The following is a 21,738-nucleotide window of genomic DNA, read 5'->3' as shown; positions in this document are numbered from 1 at the left end:
TATAGATGGACTTGGCAGTGGTAGGTTAACGGTTGGACTTGATGATCTTAAGGGTCTTTTCCAACCTTGACGATTCTATGACTCTATGATTTCAAACTTGGAAAAAACAGAGGGTTTTTTTTTTTGAGACACAGATACACAGAGCAGCACAACATATGCTCTGAAGGAAACCCACAAGAGGCTTCTGTGTATTGAAACAAATATGTCAAGAGCCGTTCTTCATTTAACCTTAGGTTCTTTGACATGTCCTTATTCGTTGTTTGACAGCTTCATTGGGTGCATTCCACCCAATAGTATATGATTTCTGTTGTGTCAAGTTTTACTACTTTTAAACAGACTTAAAAATGGTACTTAAATTTTTAACTATGTTGGAGGAAGAAAATACAACTATGATTTATTCTCTTTAGAAGGATTTTTTTTCTTTTTTTTCCTGTCATGCCATATCTTAGGATCTAGCAAAAAATAAGCAAGTTTGTATTGACAGGAAGTTCAGGCATGTGCAGGGATGTTCCTCGTATGTGTGAAACCTTTGTGTATGAACACATGAGGTTTTAAGTGTAAGCATTGTATTAATTTTGAACTTTGCCTTTTGTTTTTGAAGACTCTGATAGATTGGTTTTTTAGGCTGTAGAATGGTTTTTGAAAATCTTTGTGCCTTCCATTATTTTTAATTTTACCTGTTTTATTTTAGGAAAGGATTTATGAACTTGATCTTTCACAGAAAGTGTAAAATATCTGTATCTGGATTCAGGATTTAGTGAAAAACTAATAAACAGTAGATGAACTTTCAGAAAGATCTAACAGAAGCCATGATTTTCTCTTCAGACTTATTATTGCAGGATTCCGATAGCTTTGTCGCTATTTCCTATGGTTCTGATGGACATCTTCAAAAAACAGCATGGTTAGCCACACCATTAATGTTCCTGATTAAAAAAGGCATGTTTATATGATGTCTCTGAATTATCTGGATACTAACACAACTGAATGTGGCACAGAAGGGAGTTGCGTGATTTTTGTTGCAGTTCTCAACTGAATCAGAGATCTAAATGCGAAATCTAGTATGTAAGAGTGTCATGTGGATCGGTGGGTCCCCTTTGAGCACTATTGCCTATAATCGTGGAGGGTTGATCATGGGGTTAGAAGGAACACTAAACAGTGCTTTCATTTGTGTATTACATCTTTGTAAGTGTGTGGGAAAACTTTTTTGCTTATGTATAGAAAGGTCTAAATAGTTATCTTTGCAGTGCTAATGTTAAAGAGCAAGGAAAGTGAGATAGTAGCCTACTTACCTGGGGCATTTTGTATAATCGGTGCAGAGACATTGGATGGTTCAGTCCACCTAAGCATTCTCCATAGGATGCTCTATTGCTTATCCAACAACTAAAGGAGGAATCCAGAAGCGTGGTGCGATGAGTGGATGTTTTGAGTGCTTACCTTGATAGAAAAGGTACACATAAATAGGTGGGGAGCAGAAGTGTTCCATAGTGGTGATGTGGGATGGGAGCTCTGAACTGCCTCACCTCTCCCTTTCCTTCATATCAGTCTGACCTTCCTGTCACTTAAGCTGTTGCTGTAAAGAGAGACTATGTTGGTTATTGATGGGAAGAAACAAATCAAAAGCTGGTAATCGGCTAGAAGTTGAGAGGAGGTGGGAGCCTGAAATGCATTTGCAAATGGGGGTGTGGGGCTGAGCGGATTTGACATACAAAAGTGTCTTCTCCTCCACTGTATTTTGGTTGTCAAAGTTGTGACCACCATGCATTTGCTGAAATGTGTTCAATGACCACTGCCCTTTAAAACTGTACCAAAGAACTGCAGGACTGAACCTACCACAAGAAGGATAAATTTGCCTGTATTATTTAATTGAAGCAGACTGTCACAGTAGTCATTTCATGACATTTTGGAGCTCATCCAGCAGTTCTTTTAAGTAGTAATGACTTAAATATAATCTTTATTTTGGAAGTTTGCCTAGTATTAATGTGCAGAATATCCACTAATAGTTTTGTTTTAGCAGTACAGTTTTGTCCTTTAGATTGGTGATTCACATTTAAAAATGTATTATATTAAGACCTTATGAAAGCTAAACCCCAAATACTATCAAGCACTCTTGTACAGTGACATACAAAATGGTAGAGAACTGTTTTCAGTTGAATATAATTTTTTTTTAAAACCTAGCTATCTGAAGTTGCTGTATTACTGTTTTCCTTCTGGTTTCTCTTACATACATGTACAAATTTTGACATGTTTTCCTGTACAATTTACAAATACAAAAAAGTATGTCCAGATGGCTACAGCAATTATCTGTGATGTGATGATCTTCTGTCTTAATTATTCAACATGTATGACTCCAGTCTCTGTGTTCCTTCTTCCCAATTTATATAGAATGCAACAGCTAAACTTGTATTACTCTCATATTACCTCTTTTTTACCTGCTTCCATTAACCTTGCCTTCACTCAAAACTACTTTTTATACATCTTCAAGATTTTACACAAATTTTTCATCCAACTTTAACCTTCATCTTCTTCATTCTCCTGCCAGCTGATAAAACTTCTCTCTTCCCAGCTAATATTTTTCCTGTGGTTATCTCAGTGCATTGTCTTCTGCTCTGTTGCATGGATGTCCTCCCAATCCTGAATTACTGCCTTTTGTTCAATAAAGTCATCTTTTTAGTCTTTTTTTTTTTTTTTTTTAATATAGTTCCCAGGACGAGGCAGTTTATAATAATGTGAAGGCAAAAGAAAAAGATGAAAAGCATGCTAAACTAGAGCATCTCCTCCTTCTCCTGTCCTGCATCATACCTGAATTTGGGTAGAGGTCATGGTAGGAGGCAAGACATGTGGCCAGCTTTCAAAGCCTGAGCTTTTGCAATTTAAGAGTACTTTTTGTTTTATATATAGTGAAGTTTCAGTACATTGTTAATGCAAAGTAATAGTCACAGCTTTACTTGTAGTTGTGACTCTGGCCCTGCATAGATTCCTAATTCCCAGTGGTGAAATTTCAAAATTCACTTTTTCTGTGAGCCCCTTATTATACAGGGAGCACAGATGCTTTTTTAGCAGAAGATTACAAACAGTTGGTGAACAGAAAAGCTAGGGAAGAATAGAGTTTGAAGGCTGTTCAAGAAATGTCATCATTGCGGTAGTTCCCATCTAGAGCAAAATATTTTTTTCCCTTCTCAAAAAATATGTAATTAGTTTTGTGAAATCAAGATAATTATGTAGCTTAAAACAAAGGAAAAAACAATGCCATAAACTGAAACTGCATTTGCTAACAAATATGATGAAAATAAGTGTTAAAAAGACCTTAATCATCTGGTCATTGTTTTTCTTATTAATCCATCTTCAGTGAGGTGGACTAGCTGTATTGGGTTTGCGTGGCAAGGTTTTGGTAGTGGGGGGGGCTACAGGGGCAGCTTCTGTGAGAAGCTGCTAGAAGCTTCCCCCATGTCTGCCAGAGCCAATGCCAGCCGGCTCCAAGATGGACCCACCGCTGGCCAAGGTTGAGCCCATCAGCGATGGTGGTAGCGCCTCCGGGACAACATATTTAAGAAGGAGGGAGGGAAAACTGCTGCGCAACTGCAGCTGGAGTGAGGAGTGAGAATATGTGAGAGGAACAACCCTGCAGACACCAAAATATGTTATATCTTATCTCTCAGGAGTATGCCAGGGATTTTCAGAAAGCATATTTGTAAGGGCCACTAACAGCATTGCTGGATAAATTGAAAGAAACTTCTGAAATGTAATTTATGTCATGAAAAAATGCTGTGGACTGGCTATTCTGGATGCTGTTGCTCTTTGTGATCACAACTCATGTACTGTAGTATGTGCTTTGTAAAAAGCTGTGCAATGGATTTTCCTTGTCTTACAGTCAGATACATATGTTCACTTTTCACTAGGCTTTATGAATAACTTGTAAATACAGACTCGTATGTACTGTATGGCAATACAGGTGAATAAAAGACAACCTACGAATGTCGTGCAGTGCAGAGCTCAGGTCTTTGCAGAACGTGGGAGTGAATGGCTGTGCCTGGTCAGAGGTGCATCCAGACCAGCATCTGGTCTCTGCCAGGAGCAAACAGCACATGTCTTGGGGAAGAGGGTAAGACTCCGACAAGGAGCTAGTGGGACTTTTCCTGAATATTGTTGCAGTATCAGGCTCAGGAAGTTCCTGAATTTCACACTGCAAAATGGGAGTGTCTAGGTGTTTCATAACCAGCAGTGGATGCTTTTTCTGAGGATCTGCCCAATCCCATTTTGAAGCTATGTCATTTTTTAAAATCAACAGGATCCTGTGGTAAGGACTGTCTACTGAACTGCTGTTACTCACAACACCTGAAAGTATATTTTTACTACAGAAGAGCTTGTGTTGTATGCCATGTTGATGGGTTGACCATCTTTTGGGCCCTAAGAAAATGTGTTTGGTTTGCCAATAAAAGTACCAACTGGAAAAGAAGCAGGCAAGTGTGGTATAGAGACAAAGGAGAAGATGAAAGAAGAAGATGTGTGTGTAGATCCCTGAACTGCTATAGTTCTCTCTCCATTTCCTTTTCCTGCACTAGCTGACACTTCTGCCCTCTCCTGGCTCATTTTCTCTCACTTCATGCCTTCCCTTTGGCTGTTAAATTTCCTCTGATTTTTCTTCCAACTTTCTCCACTTTTCAGACCTTTATTTGCAAACAATGATTACCATTTTGTTTTTCCATTAAAGTTATTTTGTAGAGGAAAAACTGTGCTGGCTTTATAGTCTGTCCGAGGAGGAGAATCCCTCTTTCTGCCACCTCCGGCTGAGTTCGGATGGCCAGACTGAGGGTCGCAGTTCAGTGGATGTCCCAAGCAATGCATGGGGGAGGGTGCTCTGGTGACTGGACCAGGAGGCTGACTGTGAGGGGAAGGACACTAGAGGTGGGAGTCTGGGGCTTGGGAGGATACCAAAAAGGCCGATGAGCTAAGGGATAGCTAAGAAAAAAAGGGATTTGAAAAAAAGAGCTGAGATTTTGCTGGAACTTGGGCCTAGGCTGCGCTGATTTGACTACCTTTATTCTTACTTCTAAGCTTCTTGTGGTGCTCCTCTGTGTGGACCTGCTGGGTTGGCTGGTGCTTGCTTGAGGAAGCTGTGGTCCACTGGCGCTATGCCCCACTGATGAGGCAGACATGCCCACGAGGTGATAAAGGAGACCTGAGGCGTTATTGCAACCTTCTTGCTTCATTCAGGCCGCTGTTCTTGAAGCAGTGCTTCCTTTGTGGAAATCACAAGTATCGCAGCTCTTTGAGCAGTGCCGGAGGACTAGCTTTGATGACAGAGTCTTCTTTTATGAGTTGTCACCATCAGCTACAGATATTAGCAGACTTTTGGCAGAATGTCGCTATGAATTTAAGCATTGATTTTTGACTGCGTTAGTCAATGACAGCTGATGGGTGACTGCCTCTTGCAGATCTTAAAATTCATGCCACTGCAGAAATGAACGGCAATATTAAAAAAAAAGTTGAAGGAACTCGGTAATCAGTTTGTTAATTGAAGCTGACTCTCGCTTTATGAGAATACAAATTAGAATACGCTACTCTGCTGCATAGCAAACAGCCCGCATTGCTGGGTCCAGTGATGAGACATGATAGTGTACGGCTGGATTATTTCACTGAAGAAGGTCTGTAGCCTCCAGTCTCATCTTAGTGTTTAATGAGGTGAACTTTGAGCTATTGCTCTAATCTAATTGTGTAACTGAGTGATATACAAATTGTTTTTCTAAAGCTATACTAAGTAAGGGATGTATTTCAAAGTAATTATATTATAAAGAGGTAGAGCTTTTATTTGTGTATTTGACAGGGGAACAGGATTAATCGATATAATAAAAACAACTGGTTGGTTTTTTTGGAAACAAGATTTAAATGATTTTTGGTATTTATTCACCTTGTGTCTATATATTATCAGGAGAAAGGTGACAAAAAAAAATCACAGTTCATTTGTGAAAAAAGTGAAATGTGAATGTCTTTGACACACTACATTCACATTTTTCATTGGAGGAGAGGGGAGCACTGTTATTTTAGACTGATGCAGCCCTCTTGATGCCTGCCCCCTCCCGTCCCCCCAGCCCCCTCACCTCCATCCCTTTTTCCTTCTGGGCTCCAGGGCTTGTCACTAGTGGTGTTGTCAGGACTGGGAATTGAGACCATACACATCGCCTGAGAATTTAGCTAGATTTTTTGGTAGATGTGATGTCAGGGCCTTTTTTACATATTCCTTTCTCTAGCAATCTTCCTCTCAGATGATTTGTATGAATTTGAAGAGTTTGGCTTTAAAAAATCAAGAGCCATTACAGAAAAAGGCACTGAGCTACATTGTAGGGGTGTTCGTGTTTTATGATCATGTAACTGCTGATACCCTTTTTCCCAATTTGTCCGTATGCTTACGAGCAATACACAACAGTGTGGGCTTTTTTTACTGAAGAGGAAACAACAGTTCTCCCTGTCTGCTCCTCACTTGCAGCAGCAAGCAAATGTTCTATTCTTTGAATAGATTGTAAAAAGGCACCACTAGCAGTACAGTAGACAAACTAGGTATTTTTAATAAAATTGACGTGACCAAAGATGAAATAATTATTACTAACTATTTTAAAGTGTATACAGGAGTAATATGAGACAACATCTTTCTCTGGACTCATAAGTCTGTTCTAATGAACCCATACAATGTATAGTCTGTTTCATTAGACGAGTACTTTTTTTTCAGGTTCATGCTTGTGCACAAAGGTGCGTGTTATCCTGAGTAGTTAGTTAGTGTGAGTGAATTTTTATCAAACTTTTACTGTTTTTCAAACCAAGAAGTGGAACAAAGCACCCAGGAGAAGTGGCATGAGTCTCCCACAGCAAATTACATGAGCAGCGTCTGCAAGACTAGACACTGGTGTGCATGTCAATGAACGCCAGACTCTCTTGTGGATGCAGGTACCCAGAATCAGTCCTGAAACTGTCGTCTTTTAACCATGCCAAACTCTGCTCTTTGTATACTCATATTGACATAGTTCACTTCATCATTCACTGGAACTGAAGTTAAACTGACACTTAGAGAATCAGCAAAGATAATTATTTGAAAGTATCTTTGAAGCTGGACAGCTGCACTTCTTGTGGCAACTTCCCTTTTTATACAGCAGCTTATTTTAATCGAACAAGTTTATTATAGTTTATAATTCAGAGGTAAATTGTACTTCCAACATGGTGTATTTTAACTGATCTAGAAATATTGACATCCTGATTATTTCATTTTAAATATATGACTTCAGTGCCTGGAGGGAATAGTCTCTAAATGAATCTGCTTGGACCTAGTAGTAGCAGTTACATGCTTTGCCTGCTTAGCTGTTCACACTTCTTCTCTTTAGCAGCATGTATCTTTTGTTGGCTCAGCTAAAATATAAAATCTTTAATTGCTTTTTTTTTCCCGTCATCAAATACTGTTGATGGAGAAACTAAATACTACATTTGTAAAAAATAATACCTTTACCTAGTGGGCCTCATTCATCTTTATATTTCTTCTAGGCAAGCTAGATCAAAGAAAAGTGAATGAGGGAGAGAATATCTGCACAAGACGCTTTACATATAGAAATAAAATAATATATTGCAATATATTACATTTTATAATTCTGCTTTTTTCTTTTTGCATCCTCAGATTGTTTTACAGACTTGTAAAATGCAATTTGTCAGAAGTCTGATTAAAGATCTGTGCTAGAAATACTATACAAACTATATAGGTCAATGTACTGGTTCCCAAATGTATAGCAATAGTTAAAAAGACGGTCAGCGTCACTATTATGGATATGTTTTGAAAAGTTTTGACTTGACCATTATATTTCATTGTTGAGAGAGATTTGCACACAGATATTATACAGAAATCAAGGAAACTAGCCTAAACTTTTCATGTTTAGGGTTCTCTTGGCTTTTTTGTCTTATGCTCCAGGCTAACTATTACTTCTTGGCACAATCGTTGCACTTTCAGTAAGGAGAAGGGTCTATTTCAGGAAAGACTCCTTTGCCTGCTTCAAGACTTCTGACTCTCAGTTGCAGCGTTTCAGAGCTGCGTGGGTACAGACTTCAGGTGCCGGCGCAGTCTCGCTCTTACAGCCGGTATCTCAGGCAGGGATGGAACTTGCGCAGTGGCCCTTACTCAAGGATGCGAAGGAGGGAGCAATCTAACCCCTGGAAATTCTGTGGAAAAGGATTTGGTTTTGAAAGCTTTTCTAAGGTGACTGTTCATCTGTTCGTGCTGTGGGTACGTTGAAGGTGTGCGTTTTGTTTGTTGGGGTGGTTTTGGTTTTTTTTTTTTTTTTGGTTGGGGGTGTGGGGTTTTTTTGGTTCTTGGGGGTGTGTTCATTTTTTGTTTCTGTGTTTTGTTTTTTTGTTTGGTTGGGGGTTTTTTTGTTTGTTTTTGTTTGTTTGTGTTCTGTTTTTGTTTTTTTACTCTAGCAGTGTATTAGGTGCAGTCTTCAGACTCCTTTTTCTTTCTCCTTCTGTGCATACTGTAGTGTAATGAAGTGGATAGTGAGTTCCTGTTCCTCCCAGTTGCTCAGCTGATTAAAGCTTGTCCTTTTCTCATGCAAGAACTTGTGATGAGGTTTCTATCTGCTGCCTTGATTTACTGTTCTCTTGTCTGATTAGGGTCTCTGAAGACTCTCCATTGAGTAGTTGCAAGTAAGCTTCTACTTGCAGTTCCCCACAATATATTTAATACATTTAAATTAATACATATAAAATAATGAATACACTTAAATGAATAAAATAGCACAATACATTTAAACAGGTAGAGGTCAAGTTAGAGAGAAACTTAAACTGTTACTGGTTTTCTCTGAGATATATTATCAGAAGTGCATTCATATCCATCTTTGTCCGTCCTTCAAAGTCTAACTTTGTCTTTGGATATTCTGATTGAGAGAAAGGGGTGTTTCCTGCCTCCATTTTTACCATGTGGGATGCACGCAGTGAGAGAAGGAGTTGAGCTAGGTAGGAAAAAAATTCTTCGGCCCCAAAATTCTCCCACAGCATGACTATACATGTAGACAACTATGTCAGAGAGCAACTATGGCATGTAAGCCTGTCTTTCCAGAGGATGCCGTTTGGATTTAGAGGCTGAGGAAAGGTATTGTTGTGAAGGAATCTTTACTTCTGTTACTGAGTTCTGCACACAGGGGATAGGTGGGGAGAAATCCTCTTGATACCTGCACGATACAAGACATCAGACCTGTCAACATTTACATCTTAGTCCTTATTAACACCAGGATTAGTCCCATGAAAGTCAGTATCCTTTTTTGTAATGGAAACCATGGCATCCGTAAATATGTACAGATGAAGAGTACTGGTCCTTTTCTTTCTTTCTGGAGAAACAGGATTATTTTTTTGTTGTGTCCTGGGTAAAGCTGTTTTTTGAAACTTCACTGGTATACAGGAGCCTGGTTACATAAAGACTATGGAGCTTCATTTACAGCCAGGGAGACAAAGGTGGCTGAGCTTTCAGTAAAAATGTTTTGTTTTATTCTTGTTTAATTTCTGTCCATTCTATTCACACATTTATGGGTATTTCTGAGACTTTACAAATGAAAAGAAATAAAGTTTGTATTTCTTTAACGTGAAAGTACCGTATTCCTAGGCGTTGGAATACCTGCTGCTGTACTGTGTGCAAGAAAAACAGCTGTTGCGCATCTGTGATGTGGTATCTGTCCTTCATTTTGCTTCCTAAATACACATACATAATCTTACAGAAACCAGAATTAGAGTAAGCTGTTAGTAATGTACTTGAATGATCTGTAAGTTAGTAGTATCCATTAGCTATGATATAACCCACATAAACTGGTTGAGTTTGGATAATAGTGTACGATGCTCGAAATGTCACCCTTGCAGAAAATGAACTACCAAAACATTGGAACAGGTGCTTTATGCTCCCATATACGTGAACCCACAGAATTTCTATGAGTAGATACTGCCTGCTGTGAGCCACAAGCAATTTATAGGGACAGATTCATATTGGAACATGATATCATAAGATATACTACTTAGAAAAGTAGGAATATGAATTTAACTGCCTAGAAGCTTTTCCCCCCTTTTTTTTCTGAAACAGAAGTGAATTTAGCAGAGAAGCTAAAATTGACTATTAAATTTATGTACCACACAGATGTATTATGTCTTTGATCTATTTATTTTAGTTTAAATTAATGAGGATTAGATGTGTCCAGGTCTTAGCCGGAAGGCTTCTAAAGGCAGCAAAATAAAGTGGTAAGAGAAGAGCAGTTCATCTTATGATGGCTGGTCCTACAGTAATGTTAGGGAGCAATGTTTACTACCCATTCTGCTGTCTGAGTGTAGCTTTTAAAACACACTGGTCTTACTGTGAAGTATCTTAATTAACAGCCCTTTGTTTCATGTGTTTAGGATGTTTATTTTACACAATAGAAAGTTTTCACCTTATTAAACAGCACACTGCAATTCAGTGAGATCAAATGTATTAGAAATCAATATTGCTGATTATTTTTCCCTGAATTGCTCCATTAATTAGCAGGGTGACATTTCTGCCATTATGGAGTTGTCCAAAATCTCCAGTCTTCCTGCCCTGAAAGGCAGTGATGTCTCATAACTGTGTGTTATCAGCAAGCAAGCTTGTGGGACTCAGTAAAGCTGCTAGTAGTGAAAGTTTTTTGGGTCGCAGGATTAGGTTGTTACTACATGGGATGTTTGTTATGATAAAGCTAAAGGAATTGGGTTGGATCTAAAATGATACTGACACCATGAATGTTCTGTTACTTATAAAATAAGTGTCTGGTTATTGGATGTTTAAAAAATCAGGGAGCTGAAACTTCAACTTTATTCTGGTACTGAAGGAAAACTATTACATCGAGTGGTGTCTAGATTTTAGTAGAAAGGGGTCTTCAGCATTAGAATCTGCAATACGCAACCTTGTCATCAGTCTTGGCAAATGGGTAGGGATTAAGCCAACGCCAGAACCAGTGATCCTCCCTCCTGTAAAGCAAAAGTATGTTGCCAGAGCATTGAGGTGAACATTGTCCTACTGCTTTCTCTGCTGTGCTATACATACTCTATGGATAGGCAAAAAATACATGCTCTAGGGCTGTTGTTTTTTCAAAACACTCAGTAATGTGAAGGAGCAGTTACTTTCCTACCTTATAGAATCATAGAATTGTTTAGGTTGGAAAAGACCCTTAAGATCATCAAGTCCAACCGTTAACCTAGCACTGCCAAGTCCACCACTAAACCATGTCCCTAAGCACCATGTCTATCTGTTCTTTAAATACCTCCAGGGATGGAGACTCAACCACTTCCCTGGGCAGCCTGTTCCAGTGCTTGACAACCCTTTAGGTGAAGAAATTTTTCCTAATATCCAATCTAAAGCTCCCCTGGCGCAGCTTGAGGCCGTTTCCTCTCGTCCTATTGCTTCTTACTTGGGAGAAGAGACCGACCCCCACCTCACTACAACCTCCTTCCAGGCAGTTGTAGAGAGCAATAAGGTCTCCCCTCAGCCTCCTCTTCTCCAGACTAGACAACCCCAGCTCCCTCAGCTGCTCCTCATAAGACTTGTGCTCTAGGCCCTTGACCAGCTTCATTGCCCTTCTTTGGACACGCTCCAGCACCTCGATGTCCTTCTTGTAGTGAGGGGCCCCAAACTGAACACAGTATTTGAGGGTCAGCCTCACCAGTGCCAAGTACAGGGGGCCAATCACTTTCCTAGTCCTGCTGGCCACACTATTTCTGATACAAGGATATACTCGCAAGGAATCAAAACACTTTCTGTTGTGAGGAAGGCAGAGTGAGGGGCAGCAGATTCAGGTGAATGTGGAACATAGATTTAGATACCTTTGCTGTCTCTAAAAAAAATAAAATAAAAAATGTTCCAGAACATTATTCTCCCCACACACATTACAAAATGAAGATTTAAAGTAGAAGAGAGAGGGAATGAATAACAGTTTTTTAATCTTGCTGGGTGATAAAAGAAATCAATATTCCTAAATTGTGTAACTGATGATAAGTTTATGGAGTAATTAGAGGAGCAGCTGATAGCATACTTTTGAGGAGTCAAATACTACACAGACAAAAAGTGATGTTAGTTTGTTTTGTTTTAAACATCAAGAATTGTCTAATTTTTTTCTGTGGTTTTCTCTTGTACTTGAGTAAATTTCTTTGAATTCTCCAGGTGCTTTTCCCACATGAATGCAAGAAGAGTAACCAGTTAAAAGAAGTGACTGCTGTGGAGGACAGCATGACCACCATGAAAGAAAGCTGCCTCCTTGCACTGCTGTTGGCAGAACTTGGGGTATTAGGAATATTGGAGGCAACAATAACAGAAGATACCCACTGCCACAGAACTGAGCACCCAGTTATTGCATACAAAGGTAAGGAGTAAACACAAAAAAACTTTTCCAGAAGTAGGCTAAGGATTGTGTGATCTCTTCATGAAACCTCTGTTTGTAATGTATAATGGTATGAAAAAAAATAGTGTATTCAGTGCTGTTATATAGTAACCTGGACTGTATTCCATACAAGTTAAATAGAACTAGGCTTGCAAAGTTTGTTTACAATTTGGTGCTGAATGTGTCATTTAAAGGTGGGTGACTCATTTTCCTCTGTGATTAAAACCAGCCTGTACTGTTGCATGAGGTTGTTCCTTTCCAGGTGTAGGACTCTGCATGCGTACACTTAATTTCATGAGGTTGCTCTTGACCCGTTCCTCCAGCCTGTCTAGGTCCCTCTGGATGGCAGCCCTGCCCTCAAGCTTATCAACTGTTTCTCTGAGTTTGGTGTTATCTGCAAACTTCACGGACTGCACTCTGTTGCCTCCCCTTGGTTGTTGATTAAGGTGTTAAACAGGGCAGGACCCAGGATCAACCCTTGTGATATTCCACTTATTATTGGCCTCATGGTGGAGTAAGGTCCATTAAATAGTTACTCGATGGGCTTGATCATCCAACCGGCTTTTTGTCCATCTGGTTGCCCAGCTGAGGAGACAGACCATAACGTTATAACTTGCAGTGAGACAGTGTTGAAAGCCTTGAGATAAATGATATCCCCTGCTCTTCCCTCATCATTAAAACTAGTAATTTTTTTCTAGAAGGCAACTGGGTTGGTCACAAATGATTTACCCTTGGCAAATCCATGCTGACTTGTCAGTCACCTTCTCCTCCGTATGTCCAGAAAAGTCCATTCCAAGAGGACTAACTCCATAACATTCCCAGGAACTTAAGTGAGATTGACTGGCTTGTAGTTCCCACATTTGTTTTCCTGCAGTTACTGAGGACCTTCCTTCATCTCTGTGACTTCTCAGAGATGAAGAGTGGCTGGTTATCTCGGTGTCTGTGGATGCAGCTTATCTGATCCCATGGATTTATATAGGTTGAGATCTTGCAAGTCATCCCTGACTCAGGCCACATCTACTGCTGGTAGTTTTTAAACGCCTTTGCTAAACACCAGATGCTTTTGAGACCTTGTTGGCGAAGACTGAAACAAAGGAGGTATTGAGTCCCTCAGTGTCATCTGTGTCTGCTGGCACTAGGTCACCTGCCCAATTCAGCAACAGGCTTATATTTTCCCCGTTCAACCTTTCATTACTATTGTAGCAGTAGAAGCTGCTTTTGTTGTCCTTGACATTCCGTGCAAGTCTTAACTCCCAGTGAACTTTGTTTAACCTGACACAATCCTTACATGCCCATGTGGTGTTTCTAAATTCCTCCTTGGTCACCTTGTCCCTGCTTATACCTCATACATACAGCCTTTTTGCATTGGAGCTCCACCATGAGTTCCTTGCTTTGCCAAGCCAGTCTCTTCATACATGTGGTTGTTGTCTTGAGTGTTGGGATGGACTGCTGAGGAACAGTTGGAGCAAAGTGAAGAACACTTGGAGGATGTTGTCTGTAAAAACCTTAGGCATTTAATAACTTATCTATTTTTTTTATTTATTTGAATTGAGATTTTTCCGTTACTGTCGCAACTTAGAACAAGTTCCAAATAGTTTGGAGCTACGGGGGTGTAGAGATTAAGATGTATTATATTACATATTGCATTCCTCCTGTTTTTCTAAGAAAGTGCATGTGTAATATTTTTGTTCCAATGAATTAGGATTTATTGAATTTTAATTGAGAAAAGGTTTGTTTCCATTCTTTTAATAAAGTTAGAGAAAATAATGTTGTGTTTTCTACAGAAAATATTTTTGTTCTGGCATTTTAATGGTTTAATAAGGTAATGGTGCCAGCTGTCCCTTTCTCCAATAAACTGGAGAATGAATTAAAATGGTTACATTCTGTACCTGGGAACTGCAAACCATCAGTCTATTGTGAAGGAGGGACCTTTATCTCTCATTTATTGATGAACTAAATAGTATGATTTAGTCTGATGAAATATCTGGTTTTCTTAGCATTCATGTGGTGTGTGTAATTTAGTTAAAAAATGTTATTTTTATCATATACATATGCATACACAGTGTTGTAAATTAAAGTGGCACAGTTAAAATTCTGCACTTAACTGCTTAATTTCACAAACTAAGGGATCACTGCATATACTTTTTTTTTTGTATATGCAACTGTAAAAGCAAATAATTAAGACTCATTACCAGAGCCACGTGCTGAAAGCTGTTTAAAAATGTGTTGGTTTATGAATCTGATTCAGCCAACATTTAGGAGAGTAGCTTGAATTTAGCCTGATCCTGCCTTTTAGACAGTTGTTGTTCTCTGTCATATTTAATTTCTAGTAATGTCCTTCCAGTTCTAAGTTACTATGCTAAGGCTTTTTGGGGACAGAGACCTCCTCTGTCATCTTGTTTCTGTTGCATCTTTTGATAGTGTCACAGTTAGTGTTTACTAAATAAAATAAATTTCCTTTCTCCTGTAAATATATGTCGGAAGTACAATTATATAGAAGCATTTATTGTCAGATTGTTGATATGAGATTTAGTAAGATTTTAAATTCCAGACTCCCTCTTGACCTTTGTGGTAAAAATGTAATTAATCAGTACATATCCGTGACATACCTTAGCTTTTATGAACTGACATATCTTGAAAAAGTTTTCCTTCACTTAAAAATATTCTGACAAGCTGTAGTTCATACTCAGCACAATAATCTGTCAGGAATCATCAGTAAATCTTCAGAAGTACATGTAGAAACATATTTGCAATGCAGTATACAGTATGTGATAGCTAGGTAACATAACTGGTGTGGGCACACAGCGGTGGACTTGTAGTTGCAGGACTGCTAGTTAAGGGAAAACAGAAGATGTGAGACCAAAGAAAAAGATTACTGAGAGGTTTGTCTTTGAACCTGTATGTGAGGAATGGACTGCTTGGGCTATCGAAGTATAAAAAGAGATGTGTGTGTGAGAAGAGCTACTCTCTGAGTGAATCCTGCAGTAGGAGTTGGCAGGATTCAACCATCCCTCTTCCCGATTTCTGTATTCTTCCTGCAGCATTTACTGACTTCATGAATGCCTATAGGAAAATGCCCTCTGTATCTATTGACATTATTAGTGCTGCTAGACCAACACAGAGTCCTGAAATCAATTCTTAACAGCTACGAAACCTGTAATTTGAATGCTGCATTAATACCGTATTCTGTAAAGTCATTTTATAATAATATTAGATCCACCAGAGCTAAATGCTGTGTGAGATGCTGAACATCAACCAAGGCTGAGTGGTATTGAGTGGTAAGTACTTTAAAGCTTGTAAACTCAGTACTAACTTTACAGAGATATCAACTTTTTTGTTTTATTTATCACTGAATAAGGCCTTTTTTTTTGTAGTTTCTGGTATGCCAAAATAGCAATGTACTTATTTGATTTGTCTTCCTTTGAGAGGCATGGTAGATGGAGTATAAACTATTAAATAAAACTAATGGAGTGAGAGTCTGGTGTAGCGTATGGATGAACAGCTGCAAAAAACTAATAAAAAGAAAAAGTAGTCCCCAGGAGTTGTCATGGTGAAATATGGAAAGGGAGCGTATCTCCTGAAGGAGCTTGCTTGCTTTCCCACTGCCCATCAAAAACTGCTCACTTAGGTGATGATCCTGTCAAGCTGCCTTTTGTGGAAAGGCATATGCTATTTCTATCACTGATTTTCCCAGCTAAATAGTTTTAGCGGAAAGATCATGATATATCTCCTGATATCAAATGGCAAGAATTTCACCTGCCAGTTGAAAACCTTTACTCAAGTACTTCATTTGCTGGTGGAAGAGGAAAAAGAAGTTGCAGAAGCAGGGGAGATGCATGCACTTCCAAAGGATTTTTGACAGGATCTGAAAATCTCTTTCATTTTATGTCTCTCATACGCAGTAGTAATAATCACGTTGTAATTTGTTTATCTGCGTAATTAATGTTAGGAATGCATAACGCACCTTTTCTTTCTCCCAGAAACTACAATAAATAAGAAAGTCTACTATAGATCTGAAAATGTTTCAGCTCTAAAATCTGTTGTCATAGGTCTTCCCTAGACTAGAATAAGGCACTTTATGTCTTCCTTGGAAGCTGGAAATTTCCCTTTCTCATTATTTAAAGTTGGTAGAAACTATCACAGAGATCAGATTTATATAAAAGCAGACCTCTAAGTATGGGATGGATTGACAGGATCAGCCCAGTAGTGTGCAGTTCAGTATTTTATGTGGTGGGACTAACTGTGATGATGCATAGTTCCTCTTTTAAGTTCCTTTCTCTCCAAGGAGGAGTCTGCCTCCAGATGTGCAAAGGTGTGCTAGTCTGTTGAAATCCAGGCTTTAAAAAAAAAAAAAGTTAAAAAAAAAAAAAAATCTGCCTGTATATGTTACATGCATGTACTGAGGATTCATCAGCTATGCTAGCATAAGTCCAATAGAGGCGTTAGAGTCAAGAGGTTATAAATCATGTGCAACTTATAGAATTGGGTGCAAGGAAACAAGGTGCAGGTGACAGAAAGGACACAGACTCATAGTGTGAGATTATTGGTCTTTGCATATGTTTCCATATGATTACAATAGGTAAATAAGTATATTTATGCTTGAAATAACTTAAGAATTAAGAATGAAAAAGGGTTGAAATAAGCTGGTCACTAAAGATAGAGCCTTACAATTTTCATTTTTATTAAATTTTATTTTATCTGGATATGCTTTCATGTGCATGTAGATATGAAATGTTAGCTCTTTAAAGTATATTAGGGTTTACTTACTGATGGTCAACTGTTTGGAAAACACACTCTCTTAATATAGTAAAGGGAGGTGTTTAACCTAAATAGTTAGAAAAGGCTGTGGAAACCAAATTTCCTCTGGGTAGGAACAGTGAGGAGTAAATCATAGGCAAACAGTGTTTAGAAAAATAAGATGCCTATGAGAAACAATGACTGTTTATAAAAGTTGAACTATTCTTATGCAAAAACCAGAGCAAACCAGTTGAGTAGTGTAACGTCTATCTAAATATTTCCATAGGTTTCAAAGCACTTAGTCACCCGCTCTACAGAAGCTCTGTGGTAGATGGAGCTGATATTTTATTACTGATAAAAAAAATGCGTAAAAGTAGTTAGAGTGGCACCTTGTTTTCTCCCCCTTCCCCCCCCCGCCATTTGCTGAACTTTGAAACTGTCAGGCCTGTCAAAACTCACACACTCAGCTGAAGACTCGTGCTGTTGGCAAACCCCATCCATGAGGCAGAACTGAAGGGGCCGTCCCAACTGCTTAGCGGTGTGTGAGAGTAAGATGGAAAAAAAATTGACCCAACTCCAGTTTCAGGTGTGAAGTTATAAGTATTGACTGTCCTGCAGTTTACTTGCATAAAGTTTAATTTCTTAGGCTTTTCTATCAGAAATAAAGTGCAGTTGTGAACCTGACTTAATTGATGTTGAGGGTACAGCTGAGATCATCTGCTCTGGGGCAAGTCTCATTCTTTTATGCTTCCATAAAATAATCAGAATTTAAGGTTGTGCTGTCTCAACAAAAAAGAATTAGTTGACATAATTTTAGAAGCTGTATTTAGTGATATTTTAAATACATTCTGTGCTGTAAAGAAGTTATCTGTTGAATAAACATGCTCAAAAATAACATGTCTCAATCCATAGAAGAAATGAACATAAACCCTTCATTTCTACTTGAGGTTAACCAGAAAAGAAAAATAGCATAGTTATTTTTTGATTCCTTGGTTTGGGAATCCTAAGGAATATATTTTCTTAACCTTATCGTCTAACCACCACAGAATTCCGTCACTTGATGTTTGTCTAAGTAATATAGACTCAGTACATCGCTTTGCTCATTTTATCATGTGGTTTGTGTATGGAGTGCATGCACTTAACATGTGCCAAGAGGAAATAACGTGGGCTGAATGAAGAAGGATACATGGTGTATGAACTTGTTTTTGTTTGTAGTCTCTCCTCTTTCCCCTAATCTTGCTGCAAGCTACTGTTTAAACTAATAGTAGTCTACTAAGCTGCTCAGTTTTTATTGCTTTTTCCTTCTCTTTCCACTGGTTTTCAAAAATACACTTTAAAGACTTCCTGCCAGCTTCAGCAGTGGGATTGAGGTGTATTGCTTTCTATTCCCTATCCTCTTTTGGGTTTTTCTTTAAGTAAAGGTGATTCATCAGTGAAGAAAAGTTGATTGCTAGATATTGCAACTTTGCTTTGCCTAGACAATAGGACTACGAGATTGTAGCACTACCCTGCCAAGAACCAGCCCCTCTTAAGGAGGAAAATAATTCCTCCATCAGTTGTATATTTTTGCTGTCGAATCAGGTTTGCCTTTACTTTTGTACAGGAGAATAAGTGCCTGCTGAGGAATGGCAACTTTCAACTGCTTACAGTTAATTTTAAAAATTACAGCTTTGAAGATTGAAGGATACTATCCCCTTACTATTTCCCTGAATCATGCCGTATCTTTGGTGTGCCTTCCCATAAAAAACAGGGTATGGCAAGGACTGAATTCTTTAAGCAAAGGACTTGCATACTGGCTAGCTTCTTTTTTTCGTTTGTGGAAATGATCATGTTTTAAAGCAAGCATCAATTTACAGCTCTTTTGGCATCCCAGACAAGTGCTGGGCCATCATAGAATGTTAATAATTTTAATACGTTCGTGATAATTGAAAATCAGCAGTGGCTGCAATGTCTAGTGAGCTGCACAGACATGTCCTATGAGCCTTTCCATCGCCTTTCCATAACTGATTTCTTCCCTTTTGCCCTAATGTGGAATTTTGGAGCACATGAAATTTCCTGGTTGTTAATGAAGCAGCAGAATGAGTGAGAGGCTCCTGCCACATTCCACTAGCTGTATGAAGTGGGCAGATGGAATTAAAATCTGGTTTTTTGTTCTTTTTTTTTTTTTCTTCTTCAAAAGAGATGTATTCTTAATGGAGATGGGCATTTTTACTGAAAGGTTGTAAAACATCCAAACTGGAATATGTTAAAGAAACAGATCAGCAACCAAGAAATAGAGCTCGTAAGCAGCTGAAGTTCTATCATCTTATAGAAATTCTGTTGTGTTTAAAGACAAGAGGAAACACAATATTGCTTTGATTTTTCTCTATTTTATTTTTTTTTCCACCAGACAGTATTTTAATTTTTTTCATAAGCTGTTGAGATACTCTGTCCCTTCTATTGACAGCTGTCAGTGTGAGTATTGTACTGATCTACCCCTTGGAAAAGGCATTAATGAAGCATATCCATTGTTTCTAAATCATCTGGCACAGTGTAAATTATGTTTTGCTGAAGTTTTAAGTTCTCTATGCATAATCTCCGTGCTGGTTCATGTGAATTCAGTTCTTCTTCCTCTTCAGGGGCTGCATTGCAACACGTCCAAAGCTAACGAGTGTTGACTGAAGAGGAAGAGCATGTATATGGTTAGTTAGCATTGCCCAGCTAAGGAGCTGAGTCGGCCCTCTTCAGTCTGCCTTGGTGGGTTACCCTTTGTGCCCAGCTCTTCACGGAGCTTGTGGCTGCACAGTTGTCACAGCCCGGCAGGACACAGTTGTGCTGTGTGGAGCGGGTGGCCCTGCGGGTTGCAGTTACTGGCCTTCTGATGCTGGGCAACTCTGTTTTCGTACTTGGTAGTGACCAAATATCTGGAAAGACTTGTTCCAGTGGTCTTCCCTTCCAGGTTCTGTGCAGTATTTACAGGGCCTGTCTTGCACTCACTCGGTGGTACCTGCTGCCCTTACTGAGGGTCACTGAATGTCACCTTCTGCCGGCTATTGCATCGGCCGAGAGATCCGGGGAAACCCTGGCCCACCCTTGGGCCTTGCCTGGAGCTCTACAATTTCCAGGAATCTTAGAGGTGTGGAGGAAAAACATGTGTTAATTTTACCTTTTCCCCCTCAATTTCTTAAATAAACTTTCAGAGATACTTTGTGTTTATTTGACAGAACAGGTGGAAATAGAGAAGTGCAGTCAGTGATTCTTCAAAGTGATTTTTTTTCACAGGCTTTCTTTCCTGCCTGCCTTCTGCGGCGCTACTCATTTGCTATTGACAAGACTATAGGATGCTGAATAGCAGCTGATTTTGTTTGCGTGGCTGAACATGGTAGATACTCCCTTGTTACATGGCAATTTGTCACATTCAGGTGAGACCACACTTTGGCTCGTCGTCAGCTTGTCTTTCCACTTACAGTGCTCACTTCAGGTTTTGTTCTGAAGGCTTTCTGGACAAAGAAATGCGGTTCTTCTCTGCCATTTCTGAGAATTAGGGGCTCACCATTTTACAACTAGCTCTACAGTAAATTGACTAAAGTAGTTGTTAATAATGACAAATACCTGGAATTTGACAGTGCCCTTTAGAACAAAAATAATTTCTACAAAGAGAAGTGCTGTTCTGTTTTTTGTGGGGTTGTGGTTTTTCCTTTTCTTTTTCTTGCTCATCACTTTCTTTTTTTGGCTTGGGGGCATCTTTTTGTGGTGGGGGAGTCGAGGGGGTGGGGAGTGTGTTATACTTTGAAGTCCTGGCTCCAGGCTCTTACCAAGATTAGTGTCAGGCTTTACCCTGTATGTCCTTTGTGTTACAATATGACTTGTTTTGTTGGTCTTTGTATTTTTTGCATGAAATATCTTCAGACCTGAAAATATTTTGAGAGCTATAGTCTTGGGCAAAATTGATAGAATCAAGAAATTGTATTATGCTAAACCAATGTAAATGAAGAAGTTTAGTACGTTCATATGCCAACATAAGTAAGAATGCTTCATTGCAAGATGGTCAGTTCTAGAAACAAGATCTTGCTAACTGAAACATAGATATTTCCCACAAAAATAACATGGCATTATTATAACTGTCTATAGGCAGCTGGCTTCATGCTTCTGTTCCCTACAATACCTATGTAAAAATTGAGCAGGTTTCTTTACAAAACCCCACGGTTGAGACCAAATACTGGTTTCCCATAACCATACAACACAATTTCATTCAAAATGAATTCCACAACCAGTTGCCAAAGCCAGCAGGTAAATGTTAAAAACTGGAAGGTTAAGCCCCTCTGAAGAGAGGGCGTGACTAAGGATGTCAAGTGTGTTATGTGGTCAGTCCGTCCCTCTGCGTCAGGTTCGGGAAGGCAGGCAGCGGCCGCGCAGGGGCCAGAACTGGTAACTGGCAGGGGGAGCTGCACTCGCTGGGAAGAACATGGGGGCTCCGTGCTGCTTGAGCTGTGAAGTTACTGGTTTTTGACTGGCAGAACCTCCCCAGGGCAAAATAAATCCTTCACCAGTATGGGGAAGGGCAGATGCAGCAAGTGGTATTTCCATGCGTCAAAACACAGCTGAGCTTCACGGCACAGTTTTCGCA

The 21,738-nt window shown here is 39.2% G+C and overlaps 1 protein-coding gene across 1 annotated transcript in view; it reads left to right on the top strand.

Moving 5' to 3' along the window:
• The window catches only part of SEMA5A (semaphorin 5A), a gene marked incomplete at its 5' end in the record, with an annotated part of 346,806 nt that overhangs the window by 94,210 nt on the left and 230,858 nt on the right, over positions 1–21,738 (top strand). Inside the window, 1 exon segment of the mRNA XM_082303954.1 lies at positions 12,179–12,377. Within this exon segment, the coding sequence (XP_082160080.1) occupies positions 12,179–12,377 (199 nt within the window).

The sequence above is a fragment of the Platalea leucorodia genome (assembly GCF_965183815.1).
Source record: "Platalea leucorodia genome assembly, chromosome: 1".
Classification (NCBI taxonomy): domain Eukaryota; kingdom Metazoa; phylum Chordata; class Aves; order Pelecaniformes; family Threskiornithidae; genus Platalea; species Platalea leucorodia.
This window is presented reverse-complemented; position numbering and strand designations above follow the sequence as displayed.